Raw genomic sequence first — 25632 nt, forward strand, 5'->3', positions numbered from 1 at the left:
GCTCTCTCTGTACCCCACCATTCCTCTGTAATCTCTCTCCTATTATCTGCTCTCTCTGTATCTCTCCATTACTCTGTGATCTCTCTCCTATTATCTGCTCTCTCTGTACCCCACCATTCCTCCGATTTCTCTACTATCCTCTGCTCTCTCTGTACCCCACCATTCCTCTGTGATCTCTCTCCTATCTTCTGCTCTCTGTACCCCACCACTTCTCTGTGATCTCTCTATCTTCTGCACTCTCTGTACCCCCACCATTCCTCAGATCTCTCTCCTATTATCTGCCCTCTCTGCACCCCACTATTCCTCTGTGATCCCACTCCTGTCTTCTCTGTACCCCGCCATTCCCCTGTGATCCCTTTCCTATCTTCTGCCCGCTCTGTAGCCCACCATTCCTCTGTTATTTCTCTTCTACTCTTTGTACCCCACAATTTCTCTGTGATCTCTCTCCCATCTTCTGCCGGCATTCTGCTCTCGCTTTCATACATAGGTTTATACACATCAAGCATTTTACAGGTATAACCTGTAATGTCTAAGCCACCTACATAACCTCATATCCCTGAACAAATCTGCAGATGAACGCCATTTATTATGTAGAGTGCTGTTTCTGCAGACTAATTAGCCATATTTCTCTGCTGCAAATAATGTTTAAATATTAAATTTACTTTTATTTCTGTGGAAAAAAAAAAGTTTGGCTAATTGGAGTATATTATTAATATTATTTTAAGAGCTATCCTAGGCAACAAGTAAAGTCAATTAGTGAACTGCTGAGGAATTTCCAGAAAACACAGCAGCTATATAAAAGTCCAAAACAAATTACCTTCATCTAAATTCAATGTAAAATATTAAAGGCAAAATCCGAGTAGCTTCTTATATGTGACCTAGGTGGGGTCTACTTCGTGTTGTGCAACTTACTCTCTTGCTTGGTGTATCACCAATCAGATTCAAAATTCCATGGTAGATTTGGATGTGATTGGCAGTTGTAAGTATAAGGCCTCATGCACACAAGGCATTTTTTCAGCTGCTTTTAGGAGCATCAGACTTTTTTTTTTTTTTGCAGCTTAAAAATGTTCCATGTTATTTTATGGCCTTATGCACACACAGACGTTTTGAAGCTGTAAGTGGCATAGGCGTTTTCAAGCTGCAAAGCTTCAAAAAAAAAAAAAAAAACCCAGGGCCTGGCCTGCGTGTTCTGAGGACCAGTGTTAAAGCTGTAAAAATGTCTGACGCTGCTAAACGTTGCTTAACGCCGCAAAGAGAGAGAGTTAAGAGTGTTTGTAAATGATGACCTTGTAAAACGACCCGTTCATTGGAGGAGAGCAGCCTGAGTTCCCAGCATAGCTGACCACGATGTGTTCTCCTGCTTAGTATGGTCAGCTTTTAATTGGAAATCTAGGGGGCTAGCAGGAATGCCAGGGATTTCACACAAAGGAAGGAATACATTCACACAAAGGAAGGAATACAAAGAACAGGATACTCTCTCATACAAGTACATGGTAAAACAAGCAATCTGGAATATGAAATGTTGGGGTAAAACACTTTAACCACTTGCCGACTGCCTAACGCAGATCTACGTCGGCAGTCAGCCCCTCACAGGCAAAGTGACGTAGGGCTACGTCACTAGCTTGTGAGGGTCTAGGGAGCGAGCGCGCGCCCCCGGAGGCGCGCTCCCGCGTGGTCATGGACCCCCCCGCGCGTGTGACCGGCGGACCCGATGTCCGCCGGTCACTCTGCGATCGGCGGGGGAGAGGGAGAAAGTCAGGCGGCTTGTGTAAACAAGCTGCCTGTCATTCTCCCCTGTGTATGAAGGATGATCATACGGTTCTACTATGTAGAACGGTTGATCACTCTTCATACATCTGAAGCCACAGCCAATCACAGTAGAAAGCACGCCCCTAGGGACACACATAGCCCCTCCCTTTCAAAAAAAGTTAACCCCTTCACTGCCAGTGTATTTTTACAGTAACAGTGCATATGTATAGCACTGATTACTGTAGAAATGTCACTGGTAACCCCAAAAGTGTCAAAAATGTCAGTCAAGTGTCCAATCTGTCCGCCGCAATGTCGCAGTACCACAAAAAAAAAAAAAATCGCAGATCGCCGCCATTACGCGTTAAAAAAAAACCAACAAAAATGACAAAAATCTTTCCCTTTGTTAGTAAACGCGATAACTTTTGCGCAAACCAATCAAAATACGCTTTTTGCGATTTTTTTTACCAAACATAGGTAGCATAAAACAAATTGGCCGAAAATGTTAAAAATTTTGATTTTTACATTTTTTGGGGGGGGGAATTTCATATAAAAAAATGTGAAAAATATTGCTATTTTTGCAAAATTTACGCTCTTTTTTTGTTTATAGCGCGTGATCAAAAAATCGCACAGGTGATCAAATACCACCAAAAGAAAGCTCTGTTTGTGGGAAAAAAAGGACGCCAAATTCGTTTAGATACAGTGTCGCACGACCCCGCAATTGTCCGTTAAAATCACGCAGTGCCAAATCGCAAAATACCCCCTGGTCAGGAATGGGGTAAAATCTTCCGGGGCTTAAGTGGTTAAATGGATTTTAGATAAGAAACAAACACTTTTAAGCCTTTTAAAAAAAGGTCGTCATTTAATATATGAACCAGAGGAAAAGAAGAGGTGAATTTCGCCAAATCAATGTTATAGTCTTAAGGTGCTATCTTCCTTATGTTTTTACTCCCAAGAGAAAACCCAGGACTTTAAACATAGCACACAAGAAGGGTTAATTACACAATAAGATGTGCTTATATATAAAAACTGTAATATTTCATTATTACAGAATATTACAGCCCAAGTTTAGTCAAAAGTTTTTTTTGTTTTTTTTTTTTAAATCAGCACAAGGGATGGTACCTACAGTCATTGAGAATTGTCCCTTGTGCTGTTGGCTGAGGTTGTATTCATATACATCATATGCACTTCTCAAGAATACTGACTACCCCCACCCTTTGAGCCCCCCTCCCCCACTCAGAAGTTATACTGTAGCTTCCATGAATGAAATGTGATCTATGACTGGAGGACAGACAATGAATGAAAGATCCGACTCCTCCATTCATAGATCACGTCTCATTCAAGAGAGAGTGGAGAGAACCGCTGCTCTGGGGCACAGTGCTGGATCAAGATCAGGCTCAGGTAAGTATAAGGGGGGCTGAGGGGGGATCCTAATCACAGAAGGTTTTTTTTTTTAACATTATTGCAGAGAATGCATTAAAGCTGAACGCCAACTTTCTTTTCACTAGAACTTAATGGAATGATTAGTCCCAGCATAGATCATACCTCTGTACTATGTTACTCTGTTGTCTGCAGATCCTCTGATATTCTGGGTTTAGTTAAGGCTTTATACCATGTGACATTCTGTATAGTCTGGAAGTAGACTGAGGGCCTTCCAGCTACTTTCTGCTTCACCTCTAGCCTAGAACATACCCCTCTGTAGACTTTCAGACTGTGCAAATGATGTAACTTCCTTCATAGCTCTGATGGTGAGATGGAATACATCCTAATTAGCATTCAATCCTGCCCAGTCACACCTACAGGAAGAGTCCAAACCTCCCATGTCCCTACTCACGGATCACAGCATTATTCAAAATTCATATACAGCCTGTTCTGATAGCTAGCTGTGCTGCTGCTGGGCAGGACTGAATGAATCAAAATTCAAAGTCAATCCTGCCCAGTTATATATGTTGATCAGTGTGAACAGGGAGAGTCCCACCTCTTAGATCTCGCCCTCCCAGAGCCCTGCCCTATGTGATCTGAGTCATTTACATATGAAGGAAACCCCTTCATAATAACCTCCCATGGCCCTTCCTCTGTAGTCTTGCAGTAAGCCCACTGGCGGCTAGTGCTCCATGGTCGGGGGGGGGGGGGGGGTGTCAGACGGACCACACCATACCCCCCGACCACACCAGCTCCAGCCCACACTGCCCCCCCACCCCCAGTCACCGGCTCACTCACCCTGGGCAGGCAGCGGCGGCGGCTTCCCCCTCAGTCTCCACCCTCCTCCGCTCCTTGGCCAAAAGCATGGCTTTTCCTTTCGACCAATCAGGAAAACGGGTCTCAGGACCCGCTTCCTGATTGGCCAGGAGGAGAATCAGTGTGGCAATAGCGAATATTAATACGCTATTGTCACACATCTGGGTGTGCTCAGGGCGCAGTGCTCTGCCCCCGAGCCCATCCTTTTTTGAAGCCTAGCAGAGCCTCTGGCTCTAATCACGTGCTCAAAAAGAAAAAAAAAAAACCCAATTGGAATCCATTAGGGGATTAGGACGGATGGATGGGGGGGGGGGGCGGCGCCCCTGCACCCCTAATGCACCAGCTGCCACTGAGTAAGCCAATATGCTTTGGCATTCTGCAGGACAGGAATTACACATTTTTACCTTCTTTGCAGACTAAAGAGTGATCTGCATTCAGACCCGGCCACATCAAATCCCAGAACTGAAACAAGGGACTCCCATAGCCTGCACTGAAACTACAGAGGCTCAAAAGCATGATGGGCTGTGTAGTTTCAGGACTGGTAAAGGAAGAAAACAGGAAGTCACTTCTTTAAAATTCAGCCAGGAGATGGAGTGACATCACAGAAACACAAACTAGCTTTTTACAGCTAAATGAGGTAAGATACAGATAAAATAACAGCGGGATTTTGATTCATTTACATGCATCTGTTTTGTGGAGGAAAAGCTAAAGTTCTGCTTGAAGATAAAAAAAAAAAAAACTGCGTTTTTAACCACTTTAAAAGCAACAAGCGGGAAAGTTAGGATATAATGGGCTAGCAGTTTTCATTCACAAGGAAACACATTTTAGAATTACCGGCATCACACATGAATATTGGAACACAGATTATCAGTAAGACTTACTTGCTTTTGCCTTTATACACAGTAGCATAGGAGCCTTCTCCTAGTTTTTCCAGTTTTTCATACGAGTCCGCCTTCCCGAATTTAGGACTCGTTGGCTGAAGAAGAGAAAAATACAGGAATTAAAACAAGAAATATATTTTGGTGGAGGATTATGATGGTCATGTGACTGAAATGATAAGATGGTTTCCTTAGCAGGGACACTATCATCAAATAAGTTCATATCGCCTTCTACATTTAGATCAATACAGACGATTTGCTATATGGATTTCAACAAAAATTATTTATAATTACAATTTGCAAATCATTCACATAGTATGGTAAGACTGGAAGAAATGACAGAATCCGAAAGGATACATAGCCAAAACAATTTAAGGTGAATCTGTGCTCAACTTTTAAGTAAAAGTTCTACTTAAAAAGACCCTGTCGCCAACTTAAAAAATGCAGGTAAAATCCCAGAAAAAAACAAGGGTTTTAAATACTGTATTTATTTGTATTTATTTGGGTAAAACACGCACTTCTTTCTCCTAAAAACGGAGGGCAAAACAACAGTGCGTGTTATACGCCGATATATTAAAAAAAAAAAAAGGCCAGGCAGCCCTGAGAGGCAGAGAGGCAGAGGGGGGTGGGCCGGGTCGAGGAGAAGGAAGGTCGAGTGGTCGCTGTCATAGCAAGTCAAAGGAAGTCCCGCCTCCTATGATAGACAGCACAGTGGCCCAATGCCGGGAAATGGGACGTCCATCATAGGCGCCGGGACTTCAGATGACAGCGGCCGCCCGTCCTCCCTTCTCCTCGGCCCGGCCTACCCCCACTCTGTGCAATGGCGCTGGCAAGGCTGCATGCTGGACACTGCGCAGGCGAGGCTGCATTGCTGGACACTGTGCTGGCGAGGCTGCATGCTGGACACTGAACTGGCCAGGCTGCATTGCTGGACACTGAACTGGCGAGGCTGCATTGCTGGACACTGAACTGGCGAGGCTGCATTGCTGGACACTGAAGTGGCGAGGTTGCATTGCTGGACACTGTGCTGGCGAGGCTGCATTGCTGGACACTGTGCTGGCGAGGCTGCATTGCTGGACACTGTGCTGGCGAGGCTGCATGCTGGACACTGAGCTGGCGAGGCTGCATTGCTGGACACTGAACTGGCGAGGCTGCATTGCTGGACACTGTGCTGGCGAGGCTGCATTGCTGGACACTGTGCTGGCGAGGCTGCATGCTGGACACTGCGCTGGCGAGGCTGCATGCTGGACACTAAGCTGATGAGGCTGCATTCATGGGCACTGGTGAGGCTGCATTTGATTAAAAAAAGTTCTGAGTTCAAAGCTGCTTTATTTACAATTTTTTTCCCTTTAAAGTTTTTTTCCTAAAATTTCCATGCTAAAATTGATAAATGTGGTACTTATTTGCAGGTTTTTCCTTTCCATGAATTGTTTTTAATCACTTGCAATGTACAGTACCTTTGAACTTGCTGAAGAATTCAACCACTCCAGAAAGAGTAGATTGCCTAACACAGTCCCCACCTTCCTTAAAAGTCATAGTCCTCTCCTCTTCTTCTCTTATATCAGAGTTCCCCTGACATCACAGTAGTCCTCATATGAGAATCTACATCTAAGTCGCCATCACAGTCCATCCTTACATCAGAGTCCCCTCTTACATTAGAGGGCCGGATAAAATGTTGCAGTGGGCCATAGCTCTGAGGCCGGGGGAGAGAGATAGAGGCGCCAAACAAGAGGCAGCATGTAGATACCAGGGAATTTATTGAGATGAAAACACTCACATATGCACAGGCATGGATAGTGTGTAGGGCACACTGTTCTAGCCAAGTCCTGGTGGCAAGCAGAGATCCTGTGTCCTTGGAGGCCTGATGAAGGAGCACGCATGCTCCGAACACGCGGCAGCCAGGACACGCCAAGCACTGCCACTCAAGTAGACAGGTGACGACAGCCGTCCTCCTCCCCTCCCAGAACTTGGAGCCCTGGAATCCACCGGCGCAGCCAGAACGCGGGAAGAAACAGGACCTCTGCTTGGCACCAGGACTCAGCTATAACAGCGTGCCCTACACGCTATCCATGCCTGTACATATGTGAGTGTTTTTATCTCAATAAATTGCCTGCTATTTACATGCTGCACTTAGATCGGCGCCGCTCTCTCTCTCCTCCTGTCCACTTATTACAGAGCCGCTTCATACTCGGCGAGCTGGCAACAGACTTTCAAAGTGCATCTAGTGTGATTTGCACCAGCAGCATGGACTCTTGATTTTGAATTATACTTTGATCTACACACTGACTGTCACTTGTTGACACTTGTTGCCAATTAATGTCACATTGCTCCCTATCCATCTCATCGACTGCCTTCCCCCTTAGAGCTCATCATTCTCCCCTCCCTCTATAGCAGTGGTTCTTAACCTTGTTGGAGGTACTGAACCCCACCAGTTTCATATGCGCATTCACCGAACCCTTCTTAATTGAAAAAATAAAATATGATTTTTTCAAATTCAAAACATAGGTATATATTTAGATATATATTTATACATAGGTGCACAAAATGAACAAAACCATTAAAAAAACAAAACCATAAAAAAAAAAAAAAAAAAAAAAAGGCTCCATAGCTCAGGGGTTAGAGCACTGGTCTTGTAAACCAGGGGTCACGAGTTCAAATCTCGCTGGGGCCTCCCTGCAAGTGTTGGCGACTGTATCTCAAAAAACAAAACCATTAAGAACAAAGAACAAAACCATTAAAACATGGGGTGTCAGGAGGGCACACCATGGGGTGTCAGGAGAGAACACACTGAGGGGGGAGGTGTTGGGAGGGCATACTATGGGGTATCAGGAGGGCACACTCTGGGGGGAACATACTGGGGGGAGGTGTTGGGAGGGCATACCATGGGGTATCAGGAGGGCACACACTGGGGGGGTTGGGAGGACATAGCATGGGGTGTTAGGAGGGCACACATTGGGGGGAGTTGTTGGGAGAGCATTCCATGGGGTATCAGGAGGGCACACACCAGGGGGTATTCACAATGCTTTATTGAGCTAAATGAAAAGGACATGCATTTCCATCTGTCAGCTAACAGCACCTCTATGCTAAGCTGCAGTAACTCAGCAGACGTAGCATTGAGGTCCTTGTATACGAATCCACCATGTACAGCTAGCTGAGCCTACCTCCAGGAACATGCACTCGGCTCCCTCTGCTCAGCTGCTCACACTTCCCTCTTCCAGGCGGGCGCGATCTCAGTGGTCAGGTACATCACCATCCCGCCCACTCACGCAGCAAGCAGGAGATGGGCTGGAAACCTGCTGGGGGAGGTACAGGGGGCAGAGTGTCAAGTGTCTATGTGTAATGGCTGTGAGTTGTCCCGACCGCAGCTCTGATTTCCCGGGGTGCGCTCGGCCTCACAATCAGTAATATTTTCTTGGGGGGAGCAATTGCCCCTTTGTCCCCCCCCCCCCGCCGAACCCCGGAGACTGACTCACCGAACCCCTGGGGTTCGATCGAACCCAGGTTAAGAACCACTGCTCTATAGCCTTAGCTTCTACTTTATAGTGTCACTTTAGTGACAGTTTTGAGTCCGCTGACATCATATTCAAGATGGCGGAGCCCAGCAGCAGTCTCCGAGCTTTTGGATGTCTAGCATATTTTATTTACCTATAAAAGTGTAAATGCATATCATTTTAAGAGTAGATTGATCTTAAGATGACCCTGTCGCTAGACTATTTCAGCTACAGATTCCAGAAGATGCTGGCACTGACCTTTATTACCCAAAAAAAGCTTCTTCTGTGCACCTCTTAGATTTGCTTTCCCTTTTTTTCCTGCTAGGGTCTGATTTGATGTCTATGCCTTGCCAAATACCATTCCAGTGTCCAATGAGACTTCCTCAGTGACCAGAAAAGGCTCTCTCACTGGATGGGGATGGCCGTTGGTGGAGCTTAACCAGCAAGAAAGGGGAAGTCCGGAACCAGTAAAAAGTTAAACTAAATTAGAGAGAACACAGAAGTTTTTCTTTAGAAGGTAATAGCGGGAATCTTGTTATGTATTCTTTTAAGCAGGGCAAATTTACATTAACCCCTTGGCACCAGACACAGGCAAATATGCAGCCTCTCGGTGCCTGGGCCTTAGCGCTGAGAGGCCGCATATTTGCGATTAATAGTGCAATGCCGAAAGCCCAGCATGGCGACCAGTGTGTAACCGAACGCTTCTGATCGCTGCATAAGATTGGGAGTTTTTGGATCACGTGACCACCATGAAAGCCAACTGTGGCGGTCACGTGATCTTAAGTCACGCCCCGCCTCCCAGCTTCTTAAACCTATTATAAACTACGGGAGGCGCGGTGTGAAGAGGTTAAAGTAAAACTATAGGCAAAACTTTTTTTTTTCATTTTGTATAGAGTAAGGGAGGGTTATATTTTGCCATCTGGTTCCAATATGGAATCTTCTCCTTCACTTCCTGTCCCATAGCCAAACGGGAAGTGAGAGGAAATCCCTGCAAATTAAAGGGAATCCCTTGGGGACCCCCAAGTCCCAAGAATTAGTGTCCCCATTGGAAGATTTTCCCCCTATTATTTTTCTGGGGACACCCCTAAATTTGGGATTTTCTTTTTACTTTCAAATTTAGTGACAATGGTAAACAGGACAAATAGAGAGGGTGAGTTGGGCAGCAAGGTGGCTAAGTAGTTAGCACTTCTGCCTAGCAGCACTGGGTCATCGGTTCAAATCCCTACCTTGACACTACCTGCCTGGAGTTTGCATGTTTTCTATGTGCCTTCTCTATGTGCCTGTGTGGGGTTCCTCCAGGTACTCCGGTTTCCCCCCACACTCCAAAGACATGCTGGTAGGTTAACTGGCTCCTGTCTAAATTGGCCCTACTATGTGTATGTATGAATATGAGTTAAAGCGGTAGTATCCCGCTTTTTTACTCTTTTACCTACAGGTAAGCCTATAATAAGGCTTACCTGTAGGTACAAATAATATCTCCTAAACCGGCATGGTTTAGGAGATATTTACAGCGCATGCAGCCGCTCGCGCGAGCGGCGCATGCGCTCTGAAGGTCCGGAGGGACCTTCAATCTATCTGCCGGGAGCTTGCCGGAAAATCACTCCCGCGCGTATGCGCGGGAGTGACGTCATCGCGGCTCCGGCCAATCATCGCGCCGGAGCCGTCTCTTCCAGCCAATCACCGCGCCGAAGCCGCCGAACCCGGAAGAGACGGCGAGGGATCATGGCAGCGCCCGCAGCGATGTCCGGGGGTCCTAGTCGGGGCTTCGTTCTAAGGTAAGTAATACATAATGAGCTAGTATGCGATGCATACTAGCTCATTATGCCTTTGTCTTGCAGGTTGTTTTTTTTTTTTTTTTTTTTTTAATTTTGGGTTTACAACCGCTTTAAGGACCTTACATTGTGAGCTCCCTGAGGGTAAGGGACTGATGTGAATATATATATATATATATATATATATATATATATACACTGTATATATGTGTAAAGCATTGTGTAAATTGACGGCACTATACAAGTACCTGTAATATATAAAGGGGAAAAAGACAGCAATAAAAACTGACAGGTGTGCTAATCCATCTCCACTCTATCCAAAGTTAAAAAAAAAAGTTTTGCCTTTAGTCGTCCTTTATGGTTTATTTTATCGTCTTGCTTTGACAAATGTGTGTGGTGCTCAAGAGCCTTGCAATTATAAACACTTTGATCATGGCCCCTATGTGCAAGGTCCTAGGAATAAAAAACAATATTAAACAAATAACAGCTTTCATCTGAGGCTTCTCACCAGAATATTTTGCTTTGTGAATTATTCACTTTTAAACTACACATGGATAAAAGAAAACAACTAGTAAGTGTAAATCAATCACCTGTAATATTAAGACACTAGATTCAGTTAAGTAGATGGGCTGGATCTCTGGTCTTACCAAATGCATTATACAGATAACCTAAAACCTCCTTATATGCAGTTTAGCATGAAGGTTTTAGAACCCATAAGGCTTTAAAAGAATAAGCTGGAAAAATAATGATAGTGTCCCCTTAAATAAAAAAAATATGGATGACATCCATATGTATTATATGGTGCAATGACAAATGTGGTAGTGGAGGTGCGGAGTAGGATGGTATCCCAAGAGATATTGTAGAATATTCATGCCCCAGACGTAGCGCAGGCAATTTTGTAACCGGTGGCACACATTTACACAGGAAGATGACCTGAATTGCTCCCAGATTGGTGTCTTATTTACATCCATTTATCCAAAAAATGTCTTGAACAGGACAGGAGACACAAATGGGTCATAGGCATAATGGAATCCAGATGGTGGAGTTACCTAATGTATTGCTTATGCATCGTGTTGGAGTGCACATATGTTGAACACTTGTTGAGGGACCTACTTTTTATCTATTTTTTTCTCAGAAGTCAATTTGTCTTCGGTGCTAGTGAATTTCTGACCTAATTTTTAGCACATTGAGCATTTTGTTCACCCTCTGCCTGGTGATACAAATAATCAAGCTTCAAAAAGGTACTGAGAAAAGCATTGGTGATGTTTTCAGATTCACAAAAATGGATTCTGACCAATTGGAATTCGTTTTTGAGATGATCATTGTCCTTCCAGTGTTTTATTGGTACATCGCTACCTTTGACATTAATTTCTGATATTGCCACAAGGAGATGAGTTGAAAATGTGGACTTGCACAGCTTACACTCCCATGATATGAAAGACCTTATCTCCACCATTTTGCTAAAAGAGCCTAATTTCTTTAAAGCCTAAAGCCCCGTACACACGTACCGATGGTCGGCTTACAAATGTTCCTCTTTTCTCCCCGGGATGTCGGTGTCTGCTGAAAAGTGCAAAGACAGCACAAGGACAGCACAAGAATTTTGTCCGCCGACTGCAGAAGTGATGTCATGTAATGGTTAACTTTCCCTGTGTTTTCTATTTTCTGAGCATGCCCAGTCTTGCAAATCTGCGGTCTGTCGGCCGAATTGTGTACTGACAGGCGAACAATCGTCCGTTCTGGTGTCGGCATACAAATATTTTCATGTTTGCACGAAAGACTTTTGTCCGCGGATTGTGCGCAGACATCTGTCGGAGGCACCATACTAACACGCGTACAATCGGCAGATCCTTCGTCCACCGACGTTTGTATGCCGACGATCGGTACGTGTGTACGGGCCTTAACTCCTGGTTTCATTTCACTTTAGTTTGTTTGGGCCAAGCTGACCTAAACAAACTATTTCCTTTACTAATACATGCGATCGCTGTCAGTGCTGTATAAACTGTATGCAGAATCAGCTACATACAGTACACAGCTCAGTGCATCAGTAGCAGTTTGGGGATTTCCCATCTGTCCATTATTATGTCAAGCTGAGCGCTGTTCAGCCATTCACAGGCAGCTTTGTATTTTATGAATGAACACAAGGCTTCCTCTGATTGCCTGATGTAGAGATGGTGACCTCATCCAACTGCTTCTTCACCTTCGCTAATCACAAGAAGCCCTCAGTCTTATGAATGACTATGAGGGCTTCTTGTGATTAGCGAAGGTGAAGAAGCAATTGGATGAGGTCACCATCTCTACATCAGGCAATCAGAGGAAGCCTTGTGTTTATTCATAAAATACAAAGCTGCCTGTGAATGGCTGAACAGAGCTTATCCCAACTCGATTTTGTTATGGGAATGAGCGGGAAGTCCCCATACCACTGCCGGAACACTGCGCTGCATATTGTATGCAGCTGATGCTACATACAGTTTTTATACCACTGACAGCTGGTGCATGCATTCGAGAAGGAAATAGTTTTCTTGGGCTAACTTGACCCAAACAAACTGAACTAAAACCAAACCTGGATTAGGCTTTGACAAACATTTGCTTTAAATAGCATCTGTTGCCTTACAACACTGTGCTGCTTCCCCTTTTTATGTTACATAGGCTACTTGTGACAAGATAAACATGTCTGTAACTTCTTCAAATTTCCAGACTAAAATTCAGGAACTCAACCAATGTACTGAAGAACTTTGCCCAAGGTCAATTAACCCAACCAACATACTTTGGAATTCTATCCAAGGTCACTGAACCCAACCAACCGTTTTATCACAGTCACGTGATATTAAGGAGGAATTCTATCCCAGGCCACAGAACCCAACCAAAGTACTGAATAGGTTTATCTAAGGTCAGTGAACCCGACCAACCAATGTGCTGAGAAATTTTATCAAGGTCACCAAGCAACATTTGGTGGCCCAACCATAGGATCAAACATAAACATTATTCAATTTCTTGTTGCCACTTGTCTCAGTGACTGTCTCTCAAACGTGAGTATGATCTTCGCAATAGTAACACATACAGCATTAACCACTTGCCGACCGCTCACTCGAGCTCTACTGCGGCAAAGTGGTTAGTTATCGTCCAGCGACGTAAACCTACGTCACTGGACTCCTCCCCTTGTGGGCGGCACACGCGCACCGCCAGAGGCTCGCTCCCGCTGTATTCATTCACAGCGGGAGTCGGGCCAGGGGAGGAGCGGTAGCGATCGCCGCTGCTCTTCCCCGATCGTCGGCGAATCGAGTTTCGAGATCCGCCCGCTTGTGTAAACATAGCGGGCGGACCTCCTAAGTGACAGACAGTGACAGATTGCAGGGTTCGGCATTGCTGAACATGCGATCTGTCCCTGTGTCACTCATTCACCTCCCCCCACACATGTTAGTAAGCACCAGGCATCCATTAACCCCTCCCTCTCCAATAAAATTAACCCCTTGTCTACCAGTGTCATTTTTACAGTAACAGTGCATATTTATAGCACTGATTACTGCAGTAATGTCACTGGTACCCCCAAAAGTGTCAAAAATGTCAGTCAAGGGTCCGATCTGTACGCCGCAATGTCGCAGTCCCGCAAAAAAAAAAAAAATCAGATCGCCGCCATTACTCGTTAAAAATAAAAACACCAAAAATGACAGAAATCTTTCCCTTAGTTAGTAAACGCAATAACTTTTGCGCAAACCAATCAATATACGCTTATTGTGATTAACAAAACATAGGTAGCAGAAAACAAATTGGCCAAAAAAACATTTTTTTGGGGGGGAATTTTATATAAAAAAAATGTGAAAAATATTATTATTTCAGAATTTACGCTATTTTTTTGTTTATAGCGCAAAAAGTAAAAATCGCACAGGTGATCAAATACCACCAAAAGAAAGCTCTGCTTGTGGGAAAAAAAGGACGTAAATTTTGTTTGGGTACGGCGTTGCACGACCGCGCAATTGTCAGTTAAAGTCGCACAGTGCCGAATCGCAAAAAGTGGCCTGGACGTAAGACAGCAAAATCCTCCGGTGGTAAAGTGGTTAAAAACCAGACAAGCTGTAATGCTTCTCTACTCTACCAAAAGTGCTTTTATTGCTCTACTTGTTCCCAGCTAAAGAGATTTCCCCTCATTTCCTATCGGATTGACCAATGGTAAAACAAACAACAAAAAAATCCAAAAATGAAACAAACCATGCCGCACAAACTTCTTCTGAAAATTGCATAAGGCGAGTGCACGGAAAATTGGTGGTACAATGTAAATGCAATGAATAACTGAAGCCAGCATGCGAGATTCAGGTCCAAAGAGATTTACTGAAGTGCCATGTAGAAAAAAAATACTTTGGAGACCTGGGAGGTCCATTTTATCAAGATGAATGGCAAGCAGTGAAAGTACATTGTCATCCATATATGTGGATGACGTCATTTTATTCCTTGTCTGCTTGTCTGTCACCTTCGTAAAATGGACTTCAGTGTCTTGGAAATGTTGGCTTTCTACATGGGACTTCAAAATACGTCTTTGGACTTTATGTTGAAGTGCTGGCTTTCTTAACTATCTGTGCTTTATCCAAAACCAAAAAAACGAAAAAAATATTTTCTCACAATGTGTACAATACACAGAGGCATCATACACAAACCTATACAGTAGCACAATTAAATGCCTTCTATATGGTATGGGTGTATGAAGATTTTATCTTTTCTCAACATTAAAATTGGGTATAAAATTATATGCCTTGATCCCTGCGGTGCAATTCATTCTCGCCAGCCATCATAACAACACCTGCTTCTTTTTTTTTCAGGGAACTCCAGCGAGACAATAAAACGGAGTCTTAATGGAAGATTAAACCGAGAATCACCTGACGCCTCATACACAAGCTGTGGGGATTATATGTCTCATGCATTTTTTATGGCAGAAAAGCAGCTTGAGAATGTCAGACTTTATCACTACATGAACTTTCTGCAGCAGCTTTTTTTACTGTTATTTTGGTAAGCATGGGTGCAGATAGTATATTATCCGAGAGAGGATTGTTAATTAAGAGGAATGGTGCTATTTAGAGTATATTGAGTATTGCTTTTTTTATAGAGGCAGGTGAGCGGGGAGGAAAACACTTGAGGTGAAACAGTGATTGGGTTCATTTGAGGCTAAAGCTTTCAATACACATACAGAGAAAGGCTCAGACATTCTCTACTAACACACTGTACAACCAAAAGTTTGTGATCACCGGACCGCCGCACTCATAATTTCCACTTTTCGTGCTTGCATTTGGCGAGTGGAAATTAGCCTAGGGCGAGTGTGGAGCCACATCGGAGGGGGTTGTCTGGCACTGACTGGCGGGGTTGAAAGAGAGCCGATTCTTCCCCCAGGGAAGCCAGGAAACTGTAGAGAAGAGAGTGGAGAGCCAGCCGGATCACGCAGAGCAGAGATATTCCGCTGTGACACTGCTTGTATCTCAAACACTGGCCAGTTTCAAACAGAGCACACTGGTCCGATGCCGAGAAACTGAAGTAGTGTGACGTCTACCATAGGAGCCGTCAAGGAGGTGTGACTTTTTTTTGACAGCGGCCGGTGTTTCAGATACGGTAAATACATATATTTTTTGCTACAATCATTTTTTCATGTAAAAATAAATTTCACCATGCCTACAAAGTCCATTCCTTCTTCATTTCCAATTCACACAAACTGTGTCACAGTGGGAGATTCTCTGTGATCCGGTCAGCTCTCCTCCCTGTAGATCCTGTGCAGAGATGGGCTGCATTCATGGCCACTGATAGGCTGCGCTGATGGACATTGATAGGCTAGGCTTATGGGCACTGATGAGACTGTACTGATAGGCTGCGCTGATGAGCATTGATAGGCTAGGTTTATGCGCGCTCATGAGACTGCACTGATGGGCTGCATTGATGGGCACTAATGAGGCTACACTGATGGGCACTGACGAGGCAGCATTGATGGGCACTGATAAGGTGGCACTGATAGGCTGCATAGATGGGCACTAATGAGGCTACACAGATGGGCACTGATGAGGCTGCACTGATAAAGTTGTTGTTAATATTTATTTTTGTAACTTATTTCTGCATAAAACATTTACCAATGTAATTTCATGAGATCATTTACTAGGGCATGTATAGAGGCGGAATTAGGGGCGGGGCAGGGTAGTGGTTGGGTGAGGCAACTGGTGGTGAGTAATTCTTAAGGCCTGGCTAGTAGCTCAGGACCTAAAGCAGTTGTAAAGTCAGAAGGTTTTTTATCTTACGGCATTCAATGCGTTAAGTTAAAAAACCTGTGTGTAGCAGCCTCCCCAGCACCCCCTAATACTTACCTGAGCCCCATCTCTATCCAGCGATTTCCACAAGTCCCTCGGCTGTCGGGGACTCTCTCTCCTGATTGGCTGAGACACAACCGCATTGGCTCCTGCAGCTGTCAATGTCAATTAGCCAATCAGGAGATAGAGGGGTGGGCCGAAGGGCAGCTCCATGTCTGAATGGACACAGGGAGCAGCAGCTCGGCTCCGGTGCCCCCATAGCAAGCTGCTTGCTGTGGGGGCACTTGACAGGAGGGAGGACCTGAGAAGAGGAGGATCTGGGCTGCTCTGTGCAAAAGAAACTGCACAAAGGAGGTAAGTATAACATGTGTGTTATTTATGGAAAAATAAATGGGCCTTTACAATCACTTTAAATTTTGAGCCCTGCCTACAGTATATAAGAATTTTGGATCTTCCAAAACCATGGTCGTAAAAACGGAGTTGGTTGGCCACTACTTTGCAGAGATAACAGCCTCCACTCTTCGGGAAAGGCTTTCCACAAGATTTAGGAGAGTGTTAATGAAAAGTTGTGATCATTCAACCAAAAGAGCATTTGTGAGGTCAGGTACTGATGTTGGATGAGAAGACCTGGCTCACAATTGGCATTTTATTTCATCCCACAGATGTTCAGTAGAGCTGAGGTCTGGGCTCTGTGCAGGCCACCCCAGTTTCTCCACACCAAACTAATCAAACCATGTCTTTATGAAGCTTGTAACAGGGGTTTTCTTGTACCGCTCAGTACTAATCCCTTAAGACCCAGCACATCATTAATAACTCAGTTCATGGCTGTCTAAGGGCATGTATCTGAACTCTCCATATTCTTGGTCAGTGGAATGTTCATGCTTCAAGAACCACCATGTGGACACAAAATATACCGAAGCTGGGGCCTCCAGCACACCACAGAGTAGCCAAACAGATTGGTAGACCCCAAATAATTCAACCACTAGAGTCCCAACACCTCCAAAGTGTTTTTTCCAGCAGTTCTCACATGTAGAATCTCCTTACAAGAGAATAATTCCTCGAAGTAAAGTAATGTCCTTAGGGGCACTTGCTTTAACCACTTACCGCCCGCCCGCCGTCATATGACGGCGGGACGGTGCGGCTATTATCCTGGGCGGACGTCATATGACGTGACCCAGTAAATGCACGGCAGGCACGCGATCGCGGGCGCGCCGCCGTGCACTGCCGGTGTCGGCGTGTCCCCGGGACACAGCCGGTCACCGGCAGGGGGGAAACAGCCAATAGGCATGGCTGTTTCCCACGTGATCGGCTGTGTTCCAATGACACAGCCGATCACAATGGAGGCGGCCGGGAGATGACCGCGCATGCGCGATCGGGAGCGCGCAGCGCGGTCATGTCGGTGGCACTGTGTTCCGTAGGAACACAGCTGTCACCGGCGGTAGTAAACAGTCACTGACAGTGACTGTTTACTAAGTGATCGGCTGTGAATCCATTCACAGCCGATCACAAAATGTAAACACAGAGCAGTAACTGACTGTTACTAGCTCTTCACTCCTCATACAGTTTCCAGTATGAGGGGAGAAGAGCTAGAAATAGTGAGTTACTGCTCTGTACACATGTAAAAAGTAAAATCACACTAAAATCACAGTAATAAAGGTCCCCACACAGTCCCCAGCCCCCCCCCAATGTCACCTGTCACCCAACAGTCACCTCATCAGTGCCCAGAAATTGACACCCATAACGTTCACATGTGAGTGCAGCGATCGTGGGCAAAATCACCGCGATTCTGCCCGCGATCCGGAAATCATTGCAAATTGCGGGACGCCTGTGCGTTGCCCGTGATTTGCAATAGCACCCCAAACGCTGTGCGATGTTGCCGCCATTTCCGCCTGCCAAATCGCAGTAACATCGCGCAAACATCGCATGACGCCCAAAAAAGTACAAGAGTTTCTTTGGGGCGTCATGCGTTGTTTGCGTGATGTTACCTCGATTCGGCAGGCGGAAATCGCAGCAACATCGCACAGCGGGCAACGCACAGGCGTCCCGCCATTTGCAATGATTTCTGGATCGCGGGCAGAATCGCAGTGATTCTGCCCGTGATCGCTACGCTCACATGTGAATGTAGCCTAAAGTTCACCGGTCACCAGAGACTGCCATCAGTACCGCCGTGCACCATCGCCCGTCACCTGTCACCCATCAGTGACCATCGCCCCGTCACCTGTCACCCCATCAATCACCGTCACCTGTCACCCCATCAGTCATCGTCATCTGTCACCCCATCAGTCATCGTAACCTGTCACCCCATCAGTCACCGTCACCTGTCACCCCATCAGTCATCGTCACCTGTCACCCCATCAGTCACCGTCATCTGTCACCCTATCAATCATCGTCACTTGACACCCCATCAGTGATCGTCACTTGTCACCCCATCAATCATCGTCACATGTCACCCGGTCAGTGATTGTCATCTGTCACCTCATCAATCATCGTCACCTGTCACCTCATCAATCATCATCACCTGTCACCCCATCAGTCATCATCACCTGTCACCCCATCCGTCATCGTCACCTGTCACCCCATCAGTCATCGTCACCTGTCACCCCATCAGTCATCGTCACCTGTTTGCCATATACATGCAATCACTTACTGACCGCCTAACGACTATATGCGTCGGCCATTGAAAGCTAAATACTGGGGTTATGGCAGAAGATAGCCCCCATAACCCCGGTATTTTTTGAAACGGCGGGCGGTCGGCTTTCAGATAAGGGTGGTCCCAGTGGCGGATTCGCCGCGGAATTACCCTTACGGTGCAGGGGAAGAGGTGCCCCCCCCCCCCTCCTGCCGCGTCCCAGACGTTTTCCCAGCTTACCGGACCCGCCGGCAGCGGGGAAAACTATCCGGTCCCGGATCCTCAGAGACAGGAAGTCGAGTGAGGGCAAGATGGCCCTCACTCAACTCTATGGTCTTGGAGGACCGGAGCTACGTCAAAAGATGTTGCCTAGCAACCGGTTTAAAGGGCCGCTTTTTTTTTTTGCTTTTTTTTTTTTCCTCTTTCAACAATTTTTTTTTTTTTTTTTCTTTTTTAGTGTAGTTGTGAGGTGTGAGGTCTTTTTGACCCCAGATCTCACAATAAAGAGGACCTGTCATGCCTATTTCTATTACAAGGGATGTTTACATTCCTTGTAATAGGAATAAAAATTATCAAAACATTTTTTTTTTTTAAACTGTGTAAAAATAAAAAAATAATAAATAAAATAAATAGGAAAAAAAAAAAAAAAAAAAATTAAAGCGCCCTGTCCCCGTTAGCTCGCGCGCAGAAGCAAACGCATACGCAAGTCCCGCCCACATATGTAAACGGTGTTCAAACCATACATGTGAGGTATCGCCGCGATCGTTAGAGCGAGAGCAATAATTTAAGCCCTAGACCTCTTCTGTAACTCTAAGCTAGTAACCTGCAGAAATTTTTAAAATGTTGCCTATGGGGATTTTTAAGTACCAATGTTTGGCGCCATTCTGTGAGCATGCGCAATTTTGAAGCATGACATGTTGGGTATCTAATTACTCGGCGTAACATTATCGTTCACATTATGGAAAAAAAATTTGCTAAATTTACTGTTTTCTTATTTTTTAGATCAAAAAAGTGATTTTTTTTTCAAAAAAATCGCATTTGGAAGACTGCTGCGCAAATATGGTGTGATAAAAAATATTGCAACGATCTCCATTTTATTCTCTAGGGTCTCTGCTAAAAAAAAATATATAATGTTTGGGGGTTCCAAGTAGTTTTCTAGCAAAAAAATGATTTTAGCTTGTAAACACCAAGTGTCAAAAATAGGCCCAGTCTTAAAGTGGATAAATGGACAACTTTGTGTAAAGCGCTACTTGGATGTTAAGCCTATGTATGTGGCCAGGCTGTGAAAAAGTGTTACACATGTGGTATCGCCATACTCAGGAGGAATAGCAGAATGTATTTTGGGGTGCAATTTTTGCTATGTACATGCTATGTGTTAGAAATATTGCATAAATGGACAGCTTTGTGTAAAAAAAAATGTGTTTTCATTTTCTTTCCACATTTTCCAAAAACTTGTGGAAAAAAATGACATATTCAAAAGACTCATTATGCCTCAAAAATTATACGTTGGGGTGTTTGCTTTCCAAAATGGGGTCATTTTATAGGGGTTTCCATTGTCCTGGTGCTCCAGGGCCTTCAAAAGTACGATAGGTTGTCAGGAAATTATATGTGAAATTTGTGCTCCTAGAATGCCGGACGGTGCTGGTTGGATGTTAGGCCTCTGTATGTGGCCAGGCTGTGAAAAAGTCTCACACATGTGGTATCGCCATACTCAGAAGGAGTAGTAGAATGTGTTTTGGGGTGTAGTTGCAAGTATACATGTGCTGTGTGAGAGAAATAACCTGTTAATACGGCAATTTGTAAAAAAAAAATAAAATAAAAAAAAATCTTCATTTTGCAAAGCATTGTGGGAAAAAATTACAACTTCAAAAAACTCACCATGCCCCTTATTAAATACCTTGGAATGTCTACTTTCCAAAAAGGGGTCATTTGGGGGGTATTTGTACTTTCCTGACTTTTTAGTGTCTCAAGAAATGAGATAGGCCTTCAGTACATCAGGTGTGATCAAGTGTGATCAATTTTCAATGATTCACACCATAGCTTGTGGACTCTATAACTTTCACAAAGACCAAATAATATACACTTACTTGGGTTATTTTTACCAAAGATAAGTAGCAGTATAAATTTTGGCCAAAATTTGTGAAGAAAAATTACTAATTTGCAAAATTTTATGACAGAAACAAAGAAAAATGCGTTTTTTCACAATATTTTCAGTCTTTTTTTATTTATAGCACAAAAAATAAAAAACCCAGTAGTGATTAAATACCATCAAAAGAAAGCTCTATTTGTGTGAAAAAAAGGACACAATTTTTGAATGGGTACAGTGTTGCATGACTGAGTAATTCTCAGTCAAAGTGTGAGAGCGCTGAAAGCTGAAAATCGGTCTGGGCAGGAAGGGGGTGAAAGTGCACTGTAGGTAAGTGGTTAAGTGGTTGTAAACCCTTACAAATACCCATTGAAGTGACTACCCTTAGGTGATACACAGTGATGAAACAAATCTGCCTACGTGAAAATTGTACCTGCTCACCTGCAGCCCTCTCTTATCCAGAGCTATTCAAAGTGCACAATTTATACAGCTTGTCTGAGCTTTAAGAAAGATCAGTGGGGAGCTGAAGTTGCACTCTGCAGAGCTCAGTGGGAGCTGATTGGAGGGAAGAGACAACCCCCCCCCCCCCATCCCATCACACAGTACACAGGAACCGTGCTGAGGCCATCAATCACAGGCTGTGTGCTGGAATCCCTCCCCTCTCATGATTTTACCTCTTGGTGTCAGGAAGTGACTTGTACAGATAGCAGAGGAATGAGGCACCAGACAGAAGTGACACTTAGTGCTTTGGACAGAGACAAATACACAGTATATAGGAATAGGTTTTATTCATATTTAATGTTAGAGGTTTGGACAGAGGCAAGTACACACTACTTATGGATGTGCTTTGTTCATATTTCATGTCAGAGGTTTACAGCCACTTTTAACTCAGATCCCTTTACGAAATATAACATTTCCAGACATACAATACAGATTTTTTTAGTTTCGCATGCTGTACTGATACAGAAAAGGGGGTTGATTTACTAAAGGCACATGGGCTATTCACTTTACAAGAGATACCAAATCACATGCAAGGAAATAAAAAAGAAAAAAAGCATTTTACTTGCACGTGATTGGATGATGTAAGTCAGCAAAACGTATTTCATTAAGCTCTGGGGCACTTCGCCTCACAAAGGGAAGGGTATGTTTGCCTTCAGTAAATTAACCCCTACATTTCTGTATAAACCAGGAGAAACTCAATGCCCCTCAAAGTTAGCACAAGTGACTTCTATGGTCCTATTGCTCTATATTTCTAGGTGTAACTGACGGCTCAATCTCTGTTCCACAGGGGGAGAAGTCCCTCACTTCAAAAGGGGGGAAAAGTCCCTCACTTCAAAAAGGGGGGAAAAGTCCCTCACTTCAAAAAGGGGGGAAAAGTCCCTCACTTCAAAAAGGGGGGAAAAGTCCCTCACTTCAAAAAGGGGGGAAAAGTCCCTCACTTCAAAAGGGGGGAAAAGTCCCTCACTTCAAAAAGGGGGGAAAAAGTCCCTCACTTCAAAAAGGGGGGAAAAAGTCCCTCACTTCAAAAAGGGGGGAAAAGTCCCTCACTTCAAAAAGGGGGGAAAAGTCCCTCGCTTCAAAAAGGGGGGAAAAGTCCCTCGCTTCAAAAAGGGGGGAAAAGTCCCTCGCTTCAAAAAGGGGGGAAAAGTCCCTCGCTTCAAAAAGGGGGGAAAAGTCCCTCGCTTCAAAAGGGGGAAAAGTCCCTCACTTCAAAAGGGGGGAAAAGTCCCTCACTTCAAAAGGGGGGAAAAGTCCCTCACTTCAAAAAGGGGGGAAAAGTCCCTCACTTCAAAAAGGGGGAGAAGTCCCTCACTTCAAAAAGGGGGAGAAGTCCCTCACTTCAAAAAGGGGGAGAAGTCCCTCACTTCAAAAAGGGGGAGAAGTCCCTCACTTCAAAAAGGGGGAGAAGTCCCTCACTTCAAAAAGGGGGAGAAGTCCCTCACTTCAATAGGGGGAAAAGTCCCTCACTTCATTAGGGGGAAAAGTCCCTCACTTCATTAGGGGGAAAAGTCCCTCACTTCATAAAGGGGGAGAAGTCCCTCACTTCATAAAGGGGGAGAAGTCCCTCACTTCATAAAGGGGGAGAAGTCCCTCACTTCAAAAAGGGGAGAAGTCCCTCACTTCAAAAAGGGAAGAAGTCCCTCACTTCATTAGGGGGAGAAGTCCCTCACTTCAGAAGGGGGAGAAGTCCCTCATTACATTAGGGGGAGAAGTCCCTCACTTCAGAAGGGGGAGAAGTCCCTCATTACATTAGGGGGAGAAGTCCCTCACTTCATAAAGGGGAGAAGTCCCTCACTTCATGAGGGGAGAAGTCCCTCACTTCATAAGAGGAAGAAACCCCACTCCCCCGAAGGGGATAACTCACATTAGGACACAGAAGGTGTCTTTTCTAAGAGGATAGAGTCCTTCCCTTAGGTCTGCTTCCAAATACCAAAAAAAATCTCCACCCTTGAATGTGGGAGTCAAAATAAAGAGGGCCCAAACCCTCCTACAATCTAACTTTGTGCACAGGGCCACAGTCATGAAAAAAAGCCTTCACCAAACTGTTGAAAGTGCACAATTGTCTAAAATGTCCTTGTATGCTGTAGCATTAACAATACCTTTCACTGGAAACATCAAACATCTGATCTTGTTTACAAACTGTCGGCCATATACTTGAAGGTGTCCAGAAACCTTTTGCCTATACAGTTTTTGAATAGAGTAGGAATTGGTTCCTTTTTTCTGAGTCTGTCCCATTGGGGGTGCTTTTCCATTACTATTAGGATCAACAACACAAGGAGAAGAGATACATTTCCAGCTTACCTTCAGTTACAGTGACAGCTGTAAAAGGTTCGATTATCCATCTATATTCGAGTCAGGTGACAATGGTCACCAGGAAAAAATTGTCATCAGTGGGACACAGACAGAAAAAAAAAAAAAACAGCCAGGGGTTCCAATTCTTCCATTCTCTATCCAAAATGAAATAGAAAAAGAGTTTTGGTCTAATTTAAATAAGTAGCTTGACCTTGGTAAAGACTCTGTGCATCTTTAAGTTTATGGACAAAATAAAAAAACTTAGCTGTGCTAAAAAGACTAACAGTAAAACACGACCTCTTGCCATCCTAATCTGTCATTTACAACCGAGCAGAGTCAACAAGGCCACATTGACGACCACAGTCTGCAAATAGGTACGCTGGCGGTACACTTCCTACCGGCTTTCTGCAGTGCACTTGTAATATGTAGAGAGATCAATGAAAAAGCAGATGAAAATCACCTTCTCATTTCCATGACATTTCCCAGAATTGCCGCAGACATCATAAAAAAAAAGAAAATTAAAAAAAAAAAAAATGTCCTTGTGGTAAAATACATTTGAGAAACTTTATCTGGAAGGACTCGGGTCTTTTCACACTTTTCTTCTACAGAAATAATAAATGTACAGAACAAAACTATTTTTTCCTCCCTGAAGATATCATCCTTTCATGGCCAGGAGCCATTGATGCCTGGATGTCCAGGTCATATTTAGCAGGGTCATTTAACTAGACCCATCAACTTGAAAGTTTTTTAAAAAATAGTTACATTCCCAGAATGCCGGGACTGCTAACTGTCACAACTACTTACGCTTTTAACCCAACTGTCAAGCCATCATAACTAATCACATGTGTAGCATGATGGCAGTTAAAGATCAAACAGTGGCTAAAATGGCAGCTTCATTGGCTGAAAAGGGGTTGTAAACCCTTGTTTTATTTTAATAAAAATAACAAACATGCCTATACTTACCTGCTCTGTGCAATCATTTTGCACAGAGCAGCCCCGGTCCCCTTCTTCTGGGGTGCCGTGCCGGTGCTCCAGGCCCCTTCTCCTTATCGGGTGCCCCCAGGGAAAGCTACCATTGGCACAGACAGCGGGACTCATCCCCGCCCCCTTTCTCCCGCATCACTGGATTTGATTAACAGCAGTGGAAGCCAATGGCTCCTGCTGCTATCAATCTCTCCAACGAGGAGAGAGTCCGAATTCGGGGACGATTTGAGAGACATCTGTGGGGGTTCATCGCCCCCAAAGTAGTGCAGGAACTACTTTTGGGAATCGGTGCGGTGCCGCAAAGTCTGCATTGCTCCGATTTGGACAGTGCCGTTGCCGGCAATAGGCTCCGATTTGGCATGCGGACTGACATGTCAAATTGCATGTCAAATCGGCCCGATGCGAACGGGGGGCTAAAACCTGGAAGCTGATTGGTTACTATGCACAGATGAAGCAGATTCTGTGTGCACCAGTTTAAGTAAATCCTCCCCAGGCAAATTTAATATTCACCAAAAATTAAGTCCTAAGAGACAAATAACCATAAGGCCATTCCAACATGAGAGTGAACATTTAGCATTAGAGAAAATAGCCAACACTATAGGCTAAAAACATTTGATCAGCAGAGGAAATATAAGGGAGACTGCTGCACTGTGTCAAATCTATTGAGAATCCTGTGCGAACGCCGAAAAAATGGGTGTTTGGCTGAGCGAACCTCTAGCTGAAGTGGGAAATTAAAGATTTAC

General features: G+C 44.5%; 1 protein-coding gene across 2 annotated transcripts in view; it reads right to left on the reverse strand.

Annotated features, from left to right (window-relative positions):
* CDK14 (cyclin dependent kinase 14) overlaps nucleotides 1-25632 on the reverse strand; it is a 786329-nt gene that overhangs the window by 541657 nt on the left and 219040 nt on the right. For both annotated transcript variants that reach the window (XM_082258252.1, XM_082258251.1), the window contains exon 4: nucleotides 4866-4960. In XM_082258252.1, the coding sequence (XP_082114378.1) occupies nucleotides 4866-4960 (95 nt within the window). The remainder of the gene's footprint in view (nucleotides 1-4865; nucleotides 4961-25632) is intronic.

The sequence above is a fragment of the Pelophylax lessonae genome, assembly GCF_965119305.1.
Source record: "Pelophylax lessonae genome assembly, chromosome: 5".
NCBI classification, from domain to species: Eukaryota; Metazoa; Chordata; class Amphibia; order Anura; family Ranidae; genus Pelophylax; species Pelophylax lessonae.